This window comes from Geotrypetes seraphini, chromosome 3 (assembly GCF_902459505.1).
Source record: "Geotrypetes seraphini chromosome 3, aGeoSer1.1, whole genome shotgun sequence".
NCBI lineage: Eukaryota > Metazoa > Chordata > Amphibia > Gymnophiona > Dermophiidae > Geotrypetes > Geotrypetes seraphini.
Window position 1 is genome coordinate 254,213,665 of NC_047086.1, and position 20,513 is coordinate 254,234,177.

General features: G+C 44.6%; 1 protein-coding gene and 1 long non-coding RNA gene across 5 annotated transcripts in view; one reads left to right on the plus strand and one right to left on the minus strand.

The window, feature by feature from the left end:
• QKI (QKI, KH domain containing RNA binding) overlaps positions 1-4,033 on the minus strand; it is a 547,679-nt gene extending 543,646 nt beyond the window's left edge. The window contains exon 1 of one of the 4 annotated variants that reach the window (XM_033937413.1): positions 3,032-4,028. In XM_033937413.1, the coding sequence (XP_033793304.1) occupies positions 3,032-3,173 (142 nt within the window). In that variant the 5' untranslated portion in view covers positions 3,174-4,028. Of the gene's footprint in view, positions 1-3,031 lie in introns of all 4 variants that reach the window. The other 3 variants (XM_033937412.1, XM_033937415.1, XM_033937414.1) reach the window with 3 other exon arrangements.
• Positions 4,034-4,254: 221 nt separating this feature from the next.
• LOC117357119 overlaps positions 4,255-20,513 on the plus strand; it is a 94,002-nt gene continuing 77,743 nt past the window's right edge. Inside the window, exons 1-3 of the long non-coding RNA XR_004538770.1 lie at positions 4,255-4,710; positions 5,886-6,045; positions 18,469-18,740. This is a non-coding gene — a long non-coding RNA (uncharacterized LOC117357119). The remainder of the gene's footprint in view (positions 4,711-5,885; positions 6,046-18,468; positions 18,741-20,513) is intronic.

Genomic DNA, 20,513 nt, shown 5'->3' on the forward strand with positions numbered 1-20,513 from the left:
CATTAGCTTTTTTTAGATCCTTTTCACAGTGGTCTAATTTACATTAGATATCAGATTGTATTTGCTTGTTCGTGCTGGTTAGATATTTCTTTTGAAAGTACTTTTCAATGTATTTTTTGTGAAATAGAAAAAAAAAATTAAAATTGCTAATACCAGGCACATGTGGCAGCAGTATACACTTGGGTTATAAATGGCTGACTTTCCAATTCACTGCTTAGCAGTTAGCTAAATATACTCACTGTCTGCACTGTCTGAACAGCAGACAAGTAAAAAAAAAAGTCTGGTTCACTACAAACCTGTTAAGGTCAGAAATTATTGCATTACCAGGGAAAAAATAAGTGATACAAAACTCCCTCCACATCCCTCCTTAAGTTTTAGAACTAGAATAGGAAGACAGCACAAATACTGTTAAGATATACTTACATAATTTAAAATGGCTTGCACTAATTAAAGTAAACAAATGAAAATCAGCCTTAATAGTGAACTATCATATCTACATATAGAGTACCGAGGAAAAATACTGTCTTGGTTTTTTTCATTTTGCTTAAGATTCAGATACAACTGGAAGTATATTTTCATACACTAGTAGTGGAAATCACATCCATTATGACCGAAGTTTAAATGTTTTGTTACTTTCATTAAGATTATGTATTGTCTGAAAAGATAAGAACAGATACACTGAAAAGAAAAACAAATCTAAGAACTGATTGCTTTATTTGGACTTTATGTTAAAAATGCTTGCAGTTTAACACATAAGGAAACCAAATCTGATTTTTGTTTTAAAGAACCAAAACTTCTTTAACTATTAGAATACCTGATGCATCAGCTTACTGAGGTGAAACAGGTCTACCACATATTTTGACATGAAAGTTGCTTGAACTACTTTGTTATATGCATTCTCCTTTTTAATCGTTATGACCACAAGGATAGCATTTAAGAAAATTGATAAATACTTTAAATCATACTAATGCTTTACCACAGGATACTTATTACATTTTAGCTATTGCTTTACTAAACTTCACAATTTGAAACAAGGTTAAGTGAATGTGTTACAAAAGACAATTTCTTAAAAAAAACAAAAAAAACAACAACAAAAAAAACAACTAGCGCCCCTTAGTGTTCAGTTAGAAACTCTGTAAAACTACTACTAACATATAACATTTTTCAGACATTCCAGAAAGTTTTCTCCATCCTCAACTCTTAGCTAAACAAAAGCTAAAAAGGGGCTGCTTATATTACACTAACTACAACAGATAAACTATGTTTAAGTTATTATTTAATTTAAAAAAAATACCCTCATTCAATTTTCAGCCCTAATTTATAGAAAAATTTTCCAAAGCCTGAGCTGGTACTTGTTAAACAATAGTATCATTCAAGAACTTTGAGGGGGGTTTTCTACTGAGGAATGTGACACAACAGGCTATTTCTTTAAAACACTGAAAAAGATTATTCCTTTGTTTCTGGGCTTCCCCCAAGTACCTTTATCTTTCTCAGAGTAAAATTGCACAAACTGGAGCTTTGACCAGTTCTTTCTGTAAGTGCATAGCCCTGTATAAGATTTAAGTTTATACAACACCCTTCTAGATAGAACAGAAAGTTGGGCCCAGATACTAAGCTTACAATGAAAAAGTCCCTCGAGTCAAATGTTTTGATTTGGAGTCCATTTCTCACAGCATGAATTGGAGAATTATTTTTAGCACCCTTGGCTCGCCAACGACTAAGACCGATTATAAATGTTTTGTAAAAAAAAAAAAAAAAAAGGAACTTTTATACTAAATATATTAATGCCAATCTTCTGCTCTCCTTATATTCGTCATTATTAATCTGTTCTCTACTTCCTTTCCTCCAGTTCTTCGTTTGTTCTCTACTTTCAAGCAGGAGAAAAAAAAAATGTCTGGATGAATGTTCCTTCAATTATCTAAAAGTTTCCAACAATTTTCAAGTTCAAAAACAAAGTACAGGAAGTAGCTCACTTTTTATCTTACAGTTTCCTAAATTAACTTCTTTATTTTTTTTAAGAATCAGCAAGGAAAATATGTTTCACAACCTAAAAAAGATTCGTTTTCTCCACAATCATCAGTACAGGGGTTAATTTAAAACAAACTACCACATTTTATGAGACAAACCGAATATAGGATAGCAAACAAGCTTACATTATTATGACAGAGTTAATGTGTAAAGTTGGCTGAAACGATTCACCCCCCCCCCCTCCAGCAATTCTGATATCAGATAGACAAACTGTTCATATCCTGTTGCTGACTATAACAAAACTGTTTCAAGCTTCCACTACAAAGTGCTCTCTCTCTCTCTCTCTCTCTCTAATCTCTCTCTCTCTCTAATCCACGAGTCTTAAAAAAATGTCTCCGAAAAGGGCCAGCACATACAAAAAAAAGTGTAGTTCAATTTTTTTAAAACCGATAAATTTCAGTAAGGGGCACATTAAAAAATGCCTGTGTAAATCTAGGCGGTCAATTAAAAGACGTCTGCTGAGGGTGTGAACTACTACTAACAAAACCCTACTGATTTAAATGTGAACTATCACCCATACTCGTTTTACTATAAAGCAAAGAGGTTGTCTTGGGAAAAACGCTGTTTTGGTTTCCTTCGTAACCTCGACCAAGAAGATAACATTGCTGCATTAAATAAAGAAAAACTCCAAGAGAAGGGAGAGTAAGGCGAAAAGTGAACGGCCCTACAACCAGAGGTAAACACGCCAAAGCATGGACTACAGTTCCTACTACGATCATTGCATTTAATTCTGCCTGTCTGTGATGTGCGATGAGGCCTGTCTTCCTCCCCATGAGAAAGGGAGGGGTGGGGAAAGCACATTCCTGAGCACTTCGGCTTTCCCCTCCCCCAACCTCTCCCAACTTTTCCTGCGCAATAATCAATCAACTCCAGCCATTTCTCCTACCAAAAAAAGAAAAACACGCGCGGCTTTTTCAAGTGTGCGCATACAAACCTATGGTTTTGCTAGGGGAAAGAGAGTTGTTAGTACTGGATTTTATTTTTTTGAGGGGTGGGGCTTTACCTTCATCCAGAAGCCTTTCGAGGTGGTTAAAGATCCCACAGAAGTTGGGCAGGCTGCTCATGAGCTTTTTGTCGTTCATCAGCTGCATCAAATAGTCTGGAGTCGGCTTCGGCTTCTCCTTCGTTTCCATTTCCCCAACCATATTCCAAAAAACTCCGGAAAAGGCGCCCACGCACGAAGACAGCTTAACACCAAAAACTACAAAAAGATAATAACGATGAAGAGGGGAGGGGGGACAATTTAAAACATTAGGAAAAAGTGTACGGGGGGGGGGAAAAGGAGGAAGAAAACTTAGCCCCAAAAATATATTATCTTTTAAATCTCACTTCCCCCTTTTCTTCCCCCCTCCCCCAATGAGCAGCTACGCTCCGGCTTCGTTCTGTAGCGTTAGAAATCACTCTTCCCTCCGGGGTGGCTCGATAAGTAAATTAAAAACACCAAACAAGAATGATGACGAAGAAGCAAGGGTAGAAAAAAAATATGTATGTATAGCTCCTCTCCACGGCGTTCTGCTTCTTCTTGTTCCCCTCTCTGCTCCCGCTGGTTTCCTCAGCGGCGATGAGAGCGAATGGGCGGCTGCGTGCGGGAGAGCTGTTGTTCGTTATCCGCCTGCCCCGGCGCTGCCTCCCGTGCCCGCTCGCTCCCGCACTGGCCACTAGACCTTTTCGCACTGGCCGCGCCGCCACCGTCCGCCGCCGCCTCCTCCACAGCCGCCGTCGTCGTCGTCTCCAAGCGCAATCTCCTCGCGCTCTCGCGGAGGCTGTGGCGCTGCAGGCTCCACTTCCCTTTCTCACTCTCTCTCTGAGCCTGTGCCCGCCTGTCGCACACTTCCCTCCCAGCCCCCCTGCTCCCCCTTCTCCAGTTCAGACTCGGGCAGCTAGGGGGGGGGGGGTGAGGGGGGAGGGAGGTGGCCGTTAATCAGGGGAAAGATATTTCCAGCCAGCTCCGCTCCACCCTTTGCCAGAACGAATTTACACCTCCCTCGTTCTGGGCGAGAGGAGGCAGTAGACGTACATACTGCACAGAGTGGAGACCGCAAAACTGAAGCTTCGAAACGTTAGTTCCCCCCCCCTCCTCCTCCTTTTTTTATTTTAAATGAAGGCGGGGTTAGTGTCGCTTGTTTTACTTTTATTGAACCCGTTTTTAAGTTTATTAAGACAGAAAAGGGGGTATCTTTCAGCGCCGAAAACGGAGCGCAACGCTGGATGTATCACTTCCGCCCCACTCCCTCGTCTCTGGTGGTTACTGCGGGGCCTGAGTTCCCTCCCTCCACCCGATAGTTGGCTATTGCCACGCGGAGACACGCGGCCAGCAGCCTGGCTAGCCAAGCTCGCGTGGTCTCCCTAAAATGTGGCGCCTACGGCTCTGGTTTACGTGTGTGTACACGGAACATCGTTATGAAACAGGGTCAGATGCTTTAAACGGAGTTAATCCAGTACCACCGGTCTTACGCTATCCATTAAAAAAGGCAGGGAGCAAGGGGCGGAGTTTAAAAGACGACGCGCTCACGTGACAGGGGTTCTCGGCACGCGCCTACTAAAGCGCATGTGTAGGGTTTTTTATTTTTATTTGTCGCCTTTAGAAAGCGAAAAAACCCAGCCCAATTCTTGTTTGTTTATTCTAACCTCAGGTTTCTCTTCAATATCTCTAGAAAATAAGGAAACTGTATATGCTTGAAGGTAGGGATGGTGTGGAGAAATTTTAATTGTTATAGAAATGGTAAGTGATATGTAGTGTGCACGTGGTGGTGTTTTGCTGACGGAAAACCTATGGAACGTAAGTATTTAGGGTTGTTATATAGCCATGTAGCTACGTTTAGCAGCTTTACAAAACCAGTAGTTAATTTAACTCTATCAGGTTCTTGCTCACGTTTATAAAAGTTCAGTCAGGTTTGTACTTAATACCGTATGCCTGTTTGAAGTGGATGATAAACTAGAACCCAGAAATCTACAAGCAAGGATCTACTTATCTGGCTATGGTATGTATAATATATGCACACCTATAGATACAGGATTCTGCACAGGTGTAAAGCATGACACTGCTGGCCCTGAGTCCCTTTTAAGGTCAACCACTTCCCCAAATAGCTTGCTATGGGTCCCTTTTACTAAAGTGTTCTATTATTATTATTATAGATTTATTAAACGCCTTTTCATGAAGAGATTCACCCAAGCGGTTTACAATTCATTAAATATTAATCAGGTACTCTTTAAGTATTTATGCCTTTACATGCAGGACACGCTTAAGTGTTTTATGATAATTTTTCTTTTTGCATGCCCTAATCTGGCATTTCTTTAAATTGCCTTTTTGAAGCAGGAACGGCAGGGATGGACAAGTGGCTTAGTGATTAGATCATTTGCCTCAGCACAATGAGGTTGGGAGTTCAATTCCCACCGAGTAGGGTTACCAGATGTCCAGGTTTCCCCAGACATGCCCTCTTTTTAAGGACTCAGTTGGGAGTCTGGGTGACTTTTTTATTTTACTACTTTTGACTGGGGAAAATCAGACATCTAGTAACCCCACAGTCTTTGACCCTTGCCTGCCCCTCGCCAGGGTCCTGCAGGACCTCTGCCGCCCCTGGTGGTCAATCTGAGCCCCCACCTGCAACAGCTCGCTCATCAGGACTCCACCCTGGCTGGGTCCCAGCCACAGCTCAATAGTCTTCCAGACCCCAGCCTCTATCCAGCTGAGGTCCATTCACATTTCCACCGCTGTCGGCGGTCCAGGAGCCTTTTCTGCTCTTCCAGATCCTCTCCTAATCTTCAGTATGTAGTGTACTAGGCCTTCTCTCTGGCACTGCACCTCATTGCTGCAAATGCACCAGAATGAGCACAACTCTCTTCCCTTTACCCTGCAGCCAGCACACAGAATCAACAAGTGCCATGGCCACTGGGTGAGAGATCAACTAATTTGCCTGCCTCCTACCACAGTCTCACTGGCCTGGAGAAGCAACACCATGCCACACCAAGCCCATGGGCCATAACAGGGCCATGGGATAGCCAATAGCTGGAACCCAGGTGGGTTTAATTTAATTTTTTTTTTTAATTGTGCTGGGTATTCATTGACTCCCCCAAAGATCCTAACCTCATTCTATTCGGGCAAATCACAGGCTTCTGCTGCACACACTCAATGGGATTCAGTGCCTGTAGAGAATCCACCTAAAAGCTTTTTTTTTCTTTTGCTTAAATTTCATTGGTTGTGCAGGCTCAGAAGTTCTGACAACTCAACCAATCAAATAAAAACAAAACGCCTTTGGGGATTCTCTCCAGGCTCTGAATCCCTGTGCTGGAGGATGGTAGAATGCTACAGAGAAGGAGCCTGAATGTTGTACTGGCCTCTGATTGCTCAGCTAACAGCCATGAGGGGGATCTGATAATCCCTTGATGGCATGAGGCACAGGACTGCATGGACATGAAGGAGGAGCCGGGAGTGAGCAGCCTGAATAGAGGTAAGGAGCAGCGCAGGAATGCAGCCGCAGTCAGTTCCTTCACTGTATCCCCTGAAGTAGGGCTACCAGGCGTCCAAGAAAACCCGGACATGTCCTCTTTTTAGAGGACTGGGTTTCTGGAGGGGTTTCCAAAACCCAGCAGTTTGGCTGGGTTTTGGAGGGCCCTGAGCTTGGGGCCATGTATTAAATTGGCAAAGCACCAACAGATAAAAAAACCCATCATGGGGCTGTGTTTCAGTGTATAACCATCTGCTTCAGGGATCACAAATACTCTGCGAAATGTGTTATATCAAAGAGAAGAGTCTGCATCCAACAGCACCCACAGTGTACTAAAGAGAAAGGCAAGAAAAACAAACTGTCTCACAGCCAGTGCTGCAGCCAGTGTCGGGTCTTTTTATCAGTCACAGTTTGCCAATAAAAAAAAAGTGTTTTATATTCTACACCTGTGTGCAAGAAAGTTCTTGGTCCACCCCTACTTCTGTGTGTTCTTTGGCTTTGCTACGAAGGGGTTTATCGCCTTCCTTTGGTTTTACATTGGTGATGGGCACATCATAACCTTGTCTCAATTTCTGCATCATCTATCTAACTTTCTACTTCTTTGCCCATACAGAAAGTGCTTGCTTTCTGGACAACCGGGGAAGGGATAGCATAATGACAGGTGTTGGTCATGAATGGTGAAACTTCCCACAGAGAAAGTGTTAATCTTGGGCCACTGCAGATGTTCCTTTATTTCTCAGTTTCCAGCTGTCAGTGCAGGAAAATAGAAAAATCCTTTAAAATAATTAATAAAACCACCAACAGTAATACAGTATTTATAATTGTATCAATAATGCTAATTCTCACTATTCAAACTTTTAAACATCTGGAACAAAATTCCATTGGAGGTTATAACATTCAAAACATTGGTAGAGTTTAAACATACATACATGAAATAAAGACCTTGAGTCTTTAGTTAAAAAGCAAAGGAGATGACAACTAAACAAGTAAGATCTGTAACAAAACAGCATGCAGGTATAAAGGAGCAGAATGAGTGGGCCAAAATGATCCTTTTTCTGCCAACATTTTCTAAGTTAAACATCATCTGCCAAAGGGTACCTTTTCAGAAATTTGAAGGTCATTAAAGAGCTGTTTTATAGGTTTCTAGTCTCATGATCTGCTTATGGCTCCTGACATCAGTGTTTTGACATACAGCTGCTTCTATGAATTTTATGGAAAAATAAAAGCACAAGAGCTATTGCATTTCTAAACTCAGCTTATAGCTTTACACATCAAGTAGCTTTTTTAACCAATAGAAAAGTTTTCTGTCACATGATGTTTTCCATTCAGTAGTCTAATTGATAAGCATTGACAAATCAAGCAGAACAGAATAATAAGAAATCTGATAAAAGATCAGCCAGTTTCTAAATAAATTTCATAGTGTCAGGGGTGATGATCAGAAGATGAACACACCTATTGCAATAGCTCCCGGAAATAGTGCACAGAGCCCTCCTAACAGCTTATGGTAACAACTCAGAGCTGGCAGAAAAGGTGACCGTAGATGGTATAGAAATCTGTTAGAAGTGGTGATGTCAAGTACACTGCAAGAAAAATGGCATGTATGAAAAATCAGCACCAGGAAAACAATATGCCACCAAAGCACCATGCAGTAGAGGTCTGCACAGGAATGGGGATTGTGGGAATCCTGCGGGAACCCCACAGGGATCCCCCCCCAGGTCTACTGGACTCCCATGGGGATGGAACTGGGGTTCCTGAGGCCTGGAAAGAGAATTAGTAGAAGATAGACAAAAGCAGAAATTAGGATCAAGATGATGGAAAAATAAAATGTCCTACCAGCGACAAGATGTTCATTTTGAGGGGGAGCTAAGCTCAAATTGGGAGGCCCAGCCTCCCTCTCATTGTTATGCCACCAATTGTGTTTAGTACAAAATGAAGAACTTGCCGAGTTTGTTTTGGGGTACCCAGTTCAATTTTGGCACATTTTTCTTAGGCAAGCCAATGTCCTGAAAAGTGCCTCTCAATTCTGCTTTAAATGATTTTGATGCTGTATTGTTTGATTCTTTACTCATTGCTGCATTAAAAATCATTTGTGGATCTTGGAAGGACCTCTCACAAGTTACCTATGCATCTCTTATTTCTGTTCACTGTTATTTGTTTATATTGTATTTCATTGTTGGTTTAAACTAATACTAAAAAATCAAAAGTGTCAGAAGTAATTGCTGCTTTTTATGAGGACAGGTAACTTTTAGGGGGGGGACGGGCAGGGACAGAGGAGATTCCTCATGGGGATGGGCGGGGATGGAGGGGATTCCTCAAGGGGTTAGGCTGGGATGGAGGAGATTCTGGCAGGGATAGGCAGGATACTGGTGGGGATGGGTGGGATTTCTGTCCCCATGCAACTCTCTACCATGCACTGTCTGTCTTTACAAGAAAAAACAGTGTAAATACTAACTGAAAACTCATTGGCATCATTTAACTCAAGCTGTTTAAAATTCATTCTTCTACTGAGGAAATTAAAGATGGCCTTGAAAGATAGGTATGCAATCATGGAGACTAAAGACCATATTTCACAGCAGGAAGATCAAGGAGAGAGCATGTGCACAAGCTGTAGCTTAGAAATAAGCAGTCAGTGGTGAGGATAGAAGTTAAAGAAAACTGCAGCAGGAGAAACAATCTTTGCTTTATAAGGTTGTAAGAAATGAATAAGGAACAGGAGTTATGGCATCTTCTGGAGTCCTATGATTGCTAGGCCTCCCAGATAGTGGATTGCAAAATGCAGTAGAGCCTACCACATAGTTGTGAAAAAAAGATATAGCTCAAATGTTGAGCTGTCTTAACATAGTAACATAGTAGATGACGGCAGATAAAGACCCGAATGGTCCATCCAGTCTGCCCAACCTGATTCAATTTAATTTTTTTTTTTTTTCTTCTTAGCTATTTCTGGGCGAGAATCCAAAGCTTTACCCGGTACTGTGCTTGGGTTCCAACTGCCGAAATCTCTGTTAAGACTTACTCCAGCCCATCTACACCCTCCCAGCCATTGAAGCCCTCCCCTGCCCATCCTCCTCCAAACGGCCATACACAGACACAGACCGTACAAGTCTGCCCAGTAACTGGCCTAGTTCAATCTTTAATATTATTTTCTGATTCTAAATCTTCTGTGTTCATCCCACGCTTCTTTGAACTCAGTCACAGTTTTACTCTCCACCACCTCTCTTGGGAGCGCATTCCAGGCATCCACCACCCTCTCCGTAAAGTAGAATTTCCTAACATTGCCCCTTGATAAAGACAAGCTGTTGGATCATTACAGGAAGAACAGAAAGCTACAGGAAGGGACTAAGATACTCATGTTCCAGAATTACTCCACAAAAGTTATATCATGACTTAGAGCCTTGGCCAGAGTGATCAATGTTACCAAAGAACCAGTATCAGGAGGAATAGGAAGAGGTGATGAGGAGGAAACCTGTTATCCCTTTTATAAGTGAACTACTTCGAAGGTATTAACAAACGGATGGACAAAGGGGACCCCATAGACATCGTATAGCCTTTGACAAGGTACCACATGAACGCCTACTATGGAAACTGAAGAACCATGACTACTTCAAAGGTATTAACAAACGGATGGACAAAGGGGACCCCATAGACATCGTATAATTAGATTTCCAAATAGCCTTTGACAAGGTACCACATGAACGCCTACTACGGAAACTGAAGAACCATGAGGTGGAAGGAGACGTACATAGATGGATCAAAAATTGGTTGGCGGGTAGAAAGCAAAGGGTAGGAGTGAAGGGCTACTACTTGGACTGGAGGAGGGTCACAAGTGGTGATCGGTACTCGGACCGTTGCTGTTCAATGTATTTATAAATGATCTAGAAACGGGGACAAAGTGCGAAGTATTAAAATTCGCAGACAACACCAAACTATTTAGTGGAGTTAGGACTAAAGAGGACTGCGAAGATTTACAAAGGGACCTGAACAAACTAGGAGAGTGGGCGACAAGATGGCAGATGAAGTTTAATGTAGAGAAATGTAAAGTCTTGCATGTAGGAAACAGAAACCCAAAGTACAGCTATATGATGGGAAGGCTGGTAATGGGTGAAAGTACCCTAGAAAAGGACCTGGGGGTAATAGTGGACAAGATAATGAAGCCGTCGGCACAGTGCACAGCGGCCTCTAAGAAGGCGAATAGAATGCTGGGTACTATCAAGAAAGGTTTACAACCAGAACGAAAGAAGTTATCCTGCCTTTGTATCGGGCGATGGTGCGCCCACATCTGGAGTACTGCGCTCAATATTGGTTGCCGTACCATAAGAAGGATATGGCGATACTCGAGAGGGTTCAGAAAAGAGCGACATGATTGATAAAAAGGTATGGAAAACCTTTCATATGCTGAAAGATTGGAGAAATTGGAGCTCTTTTCCCTAGAAAAACGGAGACTTAGAGGGGACATGATAGAGACCTATAAGATCATGAAGGTCATGGAGAAAGTGGAGAGGGACAGATTCTTCAAACGTTCGAAAACTACAAGAGCGAGAGAGCATTCGGAAAAATTAAGAGGGGACAGATTCAGAACCAATGCTAGGAAGTTCTTCACCCAGTGGACACCTGGAATGCACTTCTAGAGGGTGTGATAGGACAGAGTACGGTTTTGGGATTCAAGAAGGGATTAGATAATTTCCTGAAGGAAAAGGGGATAGAAGGGTATAGATAGAGGATTACTGTACAGGTCCTGGACCTGATGAGCCGCCGTGCGAGCGGACTCTGGGCATGATGGACCTCTGGTCTGACCCAGCAGAGGCACTGCTTATGTTCTTATGTTAAATAACAGACTTAAATTGAGTGAGAGTCATCGCCTGAGTAAGGGTGAAGAAACACATGAGACACAGAATGAATTGACACATGAGTACTAATTAGACAGGCCTTGCAATGAGGATCTGTTTGCCAAATCTATTAGGCCAAACATTAATTTAAAATAGGAGAACAGAGTACCTTCCCTATTCCTATCAGTCTTCTTTCAGTCTCAGCAGGTGTGAGGAGCTGTACCCATCTCTCTTGGTAGGGCTGTTGGAATTTGTTTAGGAATCCTAGCCCTATTTTGATGCCGGATTGAGCTTGGGTGGGCCCCGTATGGGGGTCCGTCCGGCTTTGGGGGTGTCAAACCCAGCGGGTCTCGTGCTGGGTCCCTCCCCCCATTTCCTCCACCTCCCCAACATTTTTTTAGAGGTGCCTCAGCAGTAAACCTTGCTCCCTAAGTCAAGCAAGGCATGCTGCTTTGAGAGCCAGTGGAGTCTGTTCTGTAAAAAAAAAAAAAATCCTGAGGTAGTGCCAATCTGAAGGGTTGCTTTTCCTTTAAATATGCTCATTGATATCATGAACAGAGAATATTGAGATAGTCATCTTAATGGCCAGCACAACACTGTCAACAAGAACCTTAATTTCATCAGGACTGGAACACTTCCATTCATTACTAATTTGCCTGTTTTCTTTTGGTTGGGCTTTCAAGCAACATGTTAACCAGTCCCCCTCTTAAATTCGGATTTTTACTTCTGAGTTTCCTAATACTGTCGGTATGAGATTTACTTGATAGATGGCATTTCAGAAAGCACAGTTTCCAAACATCATCCCATATTTTTCCAGTAGAGAATTTTATCCCAGGACAAGCAGGCAGGTATTCTCACTAGTGGGTGATGTCATCCGACAGAGCCCCGATGCGGACGTCTCACAAGCATACTTGCTTGAAGAAACTTCAGAAGTTTCGAGATGCCCGCACCGCGCATGCGCGAGTGCCTTCCCGCCCGATGCTCCAGACGTGTCTCCTCAGTTCTTTTCTTTCCGCGGAGCTGAGAAGTTTTGCTTCAATTCTCTGCGCTGAGTGAACCCGTGTTCTTGCCTTCTACTGCCGCGGTTTTGAGTTATTTTACTCTTTATCGTGTGTTTTGTTCAATCGTTTATTGTTTTAAAAAAAAAAAAAATTTCTTCCGGAAATTCGACCGGGTCGGCCGCGTGGCTGAGGCCCCGCTCCTTCGATCTAGCGGCGGAGCTTTTTCGGCCTATGTCCCGGCCAATTACCGGTTTTAAAAAGTGTAGCAAGTGCCAGCGCGTGATTTCGTTGATGGACCCGCATCGACGCTGCCTGCAGTGTCTTGGTCCAGAACATATTCCGAAATCGTGCTGGCCTTGTTCCACTCTTACAGCACGTGCTTTTAAGCACCGCTGTTTCCTGTGGGAGTCGATGTTCAAGATGGAAGCTGCTAAGGAACCCTCGGCTTCGATTTCGACCAGCGCTTCACCTGTACCGGCTAAGTCGTCCACTATTCCTGCTGCATCGGGTCTCTTGAAGCCGGCCTCCTTCGTCCCGGCTTCGACCCCGCCTCCTGCTCCGGTGCCTCCTTCGGTCTCCTCGGATCAGGTACCTCTTCAGACCATCCTCCCGGTGGTTATCAAAGTGCCGAAAGCTTCTAAGCCTAAGCACTCGGGACCGCGAAGACCGTTCAGGAGGTCCCACTTCGGGTGTGGCTCCCTCCTTGTCGGCTTCGCTGCAGTCGATCATGGAGGCCCTTTGGGCCACGATCCAGGGTGGGCAAGCAGTCCCTCCTCGAGGGGGCGAGCCGCCCCCTCCTCCTCCCCCTCGCCGCTCGCTCTCGCGGCTCGGGGAGGAGGAGCGGCGCTCGGCGACCGGTTCCTCGAGTCGTGCTTTGTTTAGTGACATGCCGCCTCTGGAACCCATTTCCCCTCCGGGCGAAGACATTTGGGATATTCCTTCGAGTAGTCGAAGCCCTGGGCATCGCCAAGAAGAGTTCTTCCGCACTCCCTATCAAGCATGGAATGCGGCTCGAGAGGCGCCGAGCCATCCTCCTCTTCGTTCTACGGCTTCCAGCCCTATCTACTCTTTAGAGGCTTCTGGGGACCAGTCTAAGCATCGCCGGTCCAAGTCTCCTTCGAGACACAGGGAGGGGCATCATTCCAGGCATTCTTCGAGGCATTCCTCTAGGCATTCTACAGTCTCGCCTCAGAAGAAACTTCCTCATGTGGGTTATTCATCTTCGGATGTCTCCCCTCCTCCGGGCCCGGAGTACGAGGATCCCTATGGCTCTTTCTCGCCCTGCCGATCACAAGTTTCCTTGGATCCAGAGGCTTCGACTTCATCCAGCCCGTCCCGCCGGCCTGTGTTGGCGAACCAATTGTCTTTTTCATCTTTTCTCAGGCAGATGGCGGATGATCTCGACATCACCTTGGACTCCGGTTCCCGATACTCCAAGGAATACCTGGATACCATGCATCTGCCTCATCCTCCTGCTGAGTCGCTTCCGTCTACCTCTGCACAAGCTCCTCGACCAACCCTTCATGCGATGTTTTGAAACACCGTACTCTATTCCGGCCGTTCCTGGCAAACTTGATGCCAGGTACCGCACGGTGCATCCAGAGTTCTCAATTACACTTTCCATTTTGCAACATATTTGGAGTTCTTCCTGCCTGTGCTTCGGAAGTTTACACCTTACATTGAGTCTCAGGCTCGTTTTGAATTTGAGGAAGTGGTCGCCTCGCTCTCCCAGCTGCGCCTTCAGCTGATGCAATCCTCCTATGATGCCTTCGAACTTTCGGCACGAGCTGCTGCCTGCTCCGTGGCCATGCGTCGTTTGGCCTGGCTTCGAACCATTCACATGGACCCGAACCTCCAGGACAGGCTTGCCAACGTCCCCTGTGCGAGTGCTGATTTGTTCGATGAATCTATTGAGACCGTGACGAAGAAGCTGTCGGACCATGAAAAATCTTTCCAGTCCATCTTTCGTCCCAAGCCTAAACCTGCTCAGTCTCGACCTTCTCGACCGCCCTTGATCTATCAGCGGCGTTATACTCCCAGGCAGGCTCCTGCTGCAAGACAACCAGCAAAGAGACAGCCTCCACAGAAGGCTCAGCAAAAACCTCAGCCTTCTGCTGTCCCTAAGGCTCCTCAGCCTTTTTGACTCTCTGATAGGGAGCATAACCAACACCGTTCTGCTATCCCCTGTCTTTCCAATTGGGGGTCGCCTCCATCATTTTTATCATCGATGGACGGCTATTACCACCGACCTTTGGGTCCTTTCCATCATCAGGGAAGGATATTCTCTTCAGTTCCATCGGGTCCCCCCGGACCACCCTCCAAGAGAGTATCCTTCCAACTTGACCCAGACCGCCATTCTTCTTCAGGAAGCTCAGGCTTTGCTCTGGCTTCGGGCCGTCGAGCCGGTCCCGGTGGACCAACACAACCGGGGGTTTTACTCCTGGTACTTGCTTGTTCCGAAGAAGACGGGCGTCCTGCGTCCAATTCTAGACCTCAGGGTCCTCAACAAGTTCCTGGTCAAGGAGAGATTTCGCATGCTGACCCTTGCTTCTCTCTACCCCCTCCTCGTGCAGAATGACTGGTTATGCTCTCTGGATCTAAAAGAGGCCTACACTCACATTCCCATTCATCAGGCCTCGCGCAAGTTCCTCAGATTTCGGGTGGGACATCTATATCTGCAGTATCGAGTGCTTCCATTCGGCCTGTCCTCGTCTCCCAGAGTCTTCACGAAGTGTCTGGTGGTAGTGGCCGCTGCACTCCGGAACCAGGGTCTTCAGGTTTTTCCCTACTTCGACGACTGGCTCATCAAGGCCACCTCGGCTCCTGGAGTCATCTCGGCGACCCTAACAACAATTTGGTTCCTGCAGAGTTTGGGCTTCTAGATCAACTTCCCATAATCTCATCTGCAGCCTACTCAGTCTCTTCCCTTCATCGGGGCGGTTCTGAATACTATTCAACTCAGAGCATTCCTTCCTCCACAGCGCCTGGATGCTCTTCTTCATCTCTGCCAGTCAGTGTCTTCTCGCCAGTCCATCTCAGCGAGACATATGATGGTTCTCCTGGGCCACATGGCTTCTACAGTTCATGTGACTCCTTTTGCCAGACTTCACCTCAGAATTCCTCAGTGGACCCTGGCTTCTCAAGGGACTCGGGTGTCAGATCCTTTGACTCGTCACATCCTAGTCACTCCCGCTCTTCAGCAGTCTCTACATTGGTGGATGACCTCTTCAAATCTATCCAGATGTTTGCTGTTTCACACTCCTCCCCACCAAAAAGTTCTCACGACCGATTCCTCGACCTATGCATGGGGAGCTCATCTGGACGGTCTTCGCACTCAAGGCTTCTGGACCAGTGTGGACCGGCTGTGCCATATTAATCTTCTGGAACTCAGAGCGATCTTCAATGCTCTTCAAGCTTTTCAACATCTGCTTCACGACATGGTGGTCCTCATTCGCACGGACAATCAGGTCGCCATGTATTATGTCAACAAGCAGGGGGGCACGGGCTCAGCCTCCCTCTGCCAGGAAGCTCTCAGAGTCTGGGATTGGGCGATTCGCAACAACACCTTCCTCAAAGCTGTCTACATTCAGGTGAAGGACAATGCCTTGGCGGACAACTTAAGTCGTATCCTCCAGCCTCACGAATGGACCCTCCATTCCAGGCCCCTTCATCAGATCTTCTCTCAGTGGGGGATGCCTCAGATAGACCTCTTTGCTGCCCCCCACAACTTCAAACTGCCTCAATTCTGCTCCAGGATCTACACTCCTCATCGCCTCGAGGCAGATGCCTTTCTGCTGGATTGGGGGAATCGCTTTCTATATGAGTTTCCTCCATTTCCTCTCATTCAAAAGACTCTGGTCAAATTGAAATCCGACCATGCCACCATGATTCTGATAGCTCCTCGGTGGCCCAGACAGCCTGGGTACTCCCTTCTACTTCAACTCAGCAGCAGGGAGCCATTCCTTCTTCCAGTGTTTCCTTCACTGCTTACTCAGCAACAAGCATCTCTACTCCACCCCAACCTGCAATCTCTCCACCTGACAGCTTGGTTCCTCTCAACGTGACACCCCGTCAGTTTTCCAAGGCGGTGAGGGATGTGTTGGAGGCTTCCAGGAAGCCTGCTATCAGACAATGCTACTCCCAAAAATGGTCTAGATTCTCTACCTGGTGTGTTTCTAATCGTAAGGAGCCTCAGCGAGCCTCCCTGTCTTCTGTTTTGGACTATCTTTTACACCTCTCTCATTCTGGCCTCAAGTCTACATCGATTCGAGTCCATCTGAGTGTGATTGCGGCTTTCCATCAGCCTCTGCAAGGGAAACCTCTCTCTGCTCATCCTGTGGTTTCCAGATTTATGAAAGGACTTTTCCATGTCAATCCTCCTCTCAAACCACCTCCAGTGGTTTGGGATCTCAACGTTGTGCTTTCTCAACTTATGAAACCTCCTTTTGAGCCTCTCAACAAGGCTCCGTTGAAGTTTCTCACTTGGAAAGTGGTTTTTCTGGTTGCTCCCACTTCTGCTCGCAGGGTCAGTGAGCTTCAGGCCTTGGTGGCGGATCCACCTTTCACAGTATTCCATCATGACAAGGTAGTCCTTCGTACTCATCTGAAATTCCTGCCTAAAGTAGTCTCTGAATTTCATCTCAACCAATCCATTGTTCTTCCTGTGTTTTTTTCCAAAGCCTCATTCTCACCCTGGAGAATCAGCTCTTCACACTCTGGACTGTAAACGTGCTTTGGCTTTCTACCTGGATCGCACCAAACCACACAGAACTGCTCCTCAACTTTTCGTCTCCTTTGATCCGAACAAGTTGGGACGCCCTGTCTCGAAGCGTACCATCTCCAACTGGATGGCGGCTTGCATGTCTTTCTGCTATGCCCAGGCTGGATTACCCCTTCCCTGTAAAGTCACAGCCCATAAGGTCAGAGCAATGGCGGCCTCTGTAGCCTTCCTCAGATCGACACCGATTGAGGAGATTTGTAAGGCTGCCACTTGGTCCTCGGTTCATACATTCACCTCTCATTATTGTCTGGATACTTTCTCCAGACGGGATGGACAGTTTGGCCAAACAGTATTACAAAATTTATTCTCCTAAGTTGCCAACTCTCCCACCATCCCATTGAGGTTAGCTTGGAGGTCACCCACTAGTGAGAATACCTGCCTGCTTGTCCTGGGATAAAGCAATGTTACTTACCGTAACAGTTGTTATCCAGGGACAGCAGGCAGCTATTCTCACGTCCCACCCACCTTCCCTGGGTTGGCTTCTCTGCTAGCTACCTGAACTGAGGAGACACGCCCGGAGCATCGGGCGGGAAGGCACTCGCGCATGCGCGGTGCGGGCATCTCAAAACTTCTGAAGTTTCTTCAAGCAAGTATGCTTGCGAGACGTCAGCATCGGGGCTCTGTAGGATGACATCACCCACTAGTGAGAATAGCTGCCTGCTGTCCCTGGATAACAACTGTTACGGTAAGTAACATTGCTTTCCAGTTGCTTTGGCATCTTGACAATAACAACACACAACTCGATCATCTTCGTCATAGGTAAATATTTCACACAGTTGAACACGCATTGTATTTCGAGATTCTGGTGTCTCTGTTTCAACAATTTCTTCAAGCCATTCAGACCTAAAAACTGTTGCAGCTTTCTTGCGTTTTACACTTTAAACCATTCACGGTTTAGACATTTTAAGAGTTATATCTGGTTGCAATTTAATAAACGAATACAGTTATACAACCGCAGTACCACGCTGCACACTGTGATTCCATGAAATAAACAATGTGGCAGAACTTCAGGAAGTTAAAGAATCGGAAGTGTTTCATATCCTATGGGGCTATGGCCCTATGGGGCACGTGACGTGTCAAGTTCAACTGCCAAAGATAACAGAATCGCGTGAATGACTTAAAATTTATATTATAGTGCTTCAATAAATGTGATAAATGGGAAATTGGAACAGCTGGTCTTCTGCAACATTTCATTTTAGCAGTGAAAATCATTTTAGGCAAAAATTTATTTTTTTGTGCGCACTATTTTAATTTGTATGCATGGGTTCGGAAAATTGTGTGCGCGCGCACAAGCGCACAGCTTAGAGGGAACAGTGGTCTGGAGCGTTCATCAACAATGCTTGTCCATCCACATTTATTTATTATTTATTTATTTTATTATTTCTTAACAGTCTATGACTCTGTAGCCCACACTTTCACCATTGAAAATGAAGGAGGCGCTTCACCATTATGACAAGATTGAGTACCTGTTACTGGCCGGCAGAGGGAGCCCAAACAGTGGAGCTAATTGAGCCTGAGAAAAGAGCTAATCTGCATAGAACTACAAATTATGCTGGGAGCTGTCTACTCACCTTGAGTGGATTGTGGTGATGAAAAGAACAACTCCCAGCACAGAACACTCAGAAGGAAAGGATCTTTTCAGGAGCTGGGTAATCATCAGAAGGTAGATTGCTGTTTTTAATATAATTCCCAGTAAGCTGTGAAGGCCAAAAATCTAGAGCTTCTAAATAATGGTGTCCAAAAGTTACATACCTGCCATGTTGTTAAAAAGCAAGAATTTAGAGATGCTTTTTTTTTTTATTATGGTGGTACACATAGTTACTGTACAATATGGGCTCCTTTTACTAAGGTGCGCTAGCATTTTTAGCATGCACTACATTGCCGCGTGTGCTAACCTCGCGCTATGCGCCAAAAAATAACGCCAGCTCAATGGTGGCGTTAGCATCTAGCACGCTAAAACCACTAGTGCAGCTTAATAAAAGGAGCCCTATATTGATGCTTGCAACTAAATAATTGCTTCTAAGTTATTAGTAACAGTTGTGGTCTAAAAATGCTAGAATGTCTGTTAATCAAAATGGTTAATAAAGAGGGGCATTTTCAATATGTTATCTAAACCCAAGTTTAGATATTTTTGGGAAAAATCTAAGTTTATTAAATTTTGATAAAATGCCAATCATAAATTCTAAGGGCTCCTTTTACAAAGGTGCGCTAGGGCCTTAACGTGCGCAATATCGCACGTTAAAATCGATTTTCAGCTACAGTGCGCAGTAATTTTGTGCGTGCGCTAAAAACCCTAGTGCACCTTCGTAAAAGGCATTTATTGTTACTTTTATACGTGCAATTCCACAAACTAACTAATAAGGTATACAATTTAAACAATGAACTAAACACATCTAAAGTCTTTCCAGGATTTTCAGCTGTTAGGTGATTACTTTTCTAAGTTATAAAGACAAGAATTGACATGGTAGTTAAGTGAAATAAAGTCATCACATAACAACTGTGAACATCCAATGGAACCTATTCATAATTGGGTAATTATTAAAAGTGGTTATTAAACCTTGGAAATAAATGTGCACATGGTAACACTCCAAACGTGGAGTTCAAAAAATCTAACTACTCCTGTCCATGTTAGTGTGGTTGCGCTCACTGACCTTCAAATGCTCACTTGTCTTGCACTCAATTGACAACGATCAGATGTCTTGCGCTCAAATGTCATGCTCATGCTTTTTACTAGAAATCATTCGCGCTGAATTGTCTTGCACTGAGATGTCTTGGCGCTCACTTGTCTTACGCTAACTTGTGTGCTCCCATTTCTCCGCGTGCTTATGTCTTGGCGCAGTTATCTTATGCTCACTTGTCTTGCGCTCACTTGTCTTTGCGCATTTGTCCGCGCGCATATGTCTTGTGCGCATTGACTTGCCACCTCTTTGAAGAGGAAGCATTTTAAACTTCCCTTGAATTTATTTAGATTGTTTTCTGCCCTTATTTATGCTGGAAGAGAATTCCAGATTGAAGGAACGGTAATGGCAAAAGATGTATCCCAGTGTGTACTGATAATCTTTAAAGAGGGAACATGCAGAAGATTCTGAGTAGTGGATCTTAGTGTTCTAGGCGGGTCATGTGGGATAAGAAGCTTGTGGATGAAAGCAGGTTCTTTAGTATTTGGGGCTTTGAAGGAAAGAATGGCAATTTTATATGTAATTCTGTGTGGAATTAGTAGCCAATAAGTATTCTTAAGCAGAGGAGTAACATGATCAAATTTCTTCATGTTTGTGATAATTTTAATAGCAATGTTTTGAATAAGTTGACGTCGGATGTCTTTCTGGAATAAGCCTTTGTATAATGAATTGCAGTAGTCGATCTTAGATATAATGAGGGAATGAATCAAAATGTTAAGAGATTGAGGGTCCAGAATGTTGGCTAATGATCTGATCAT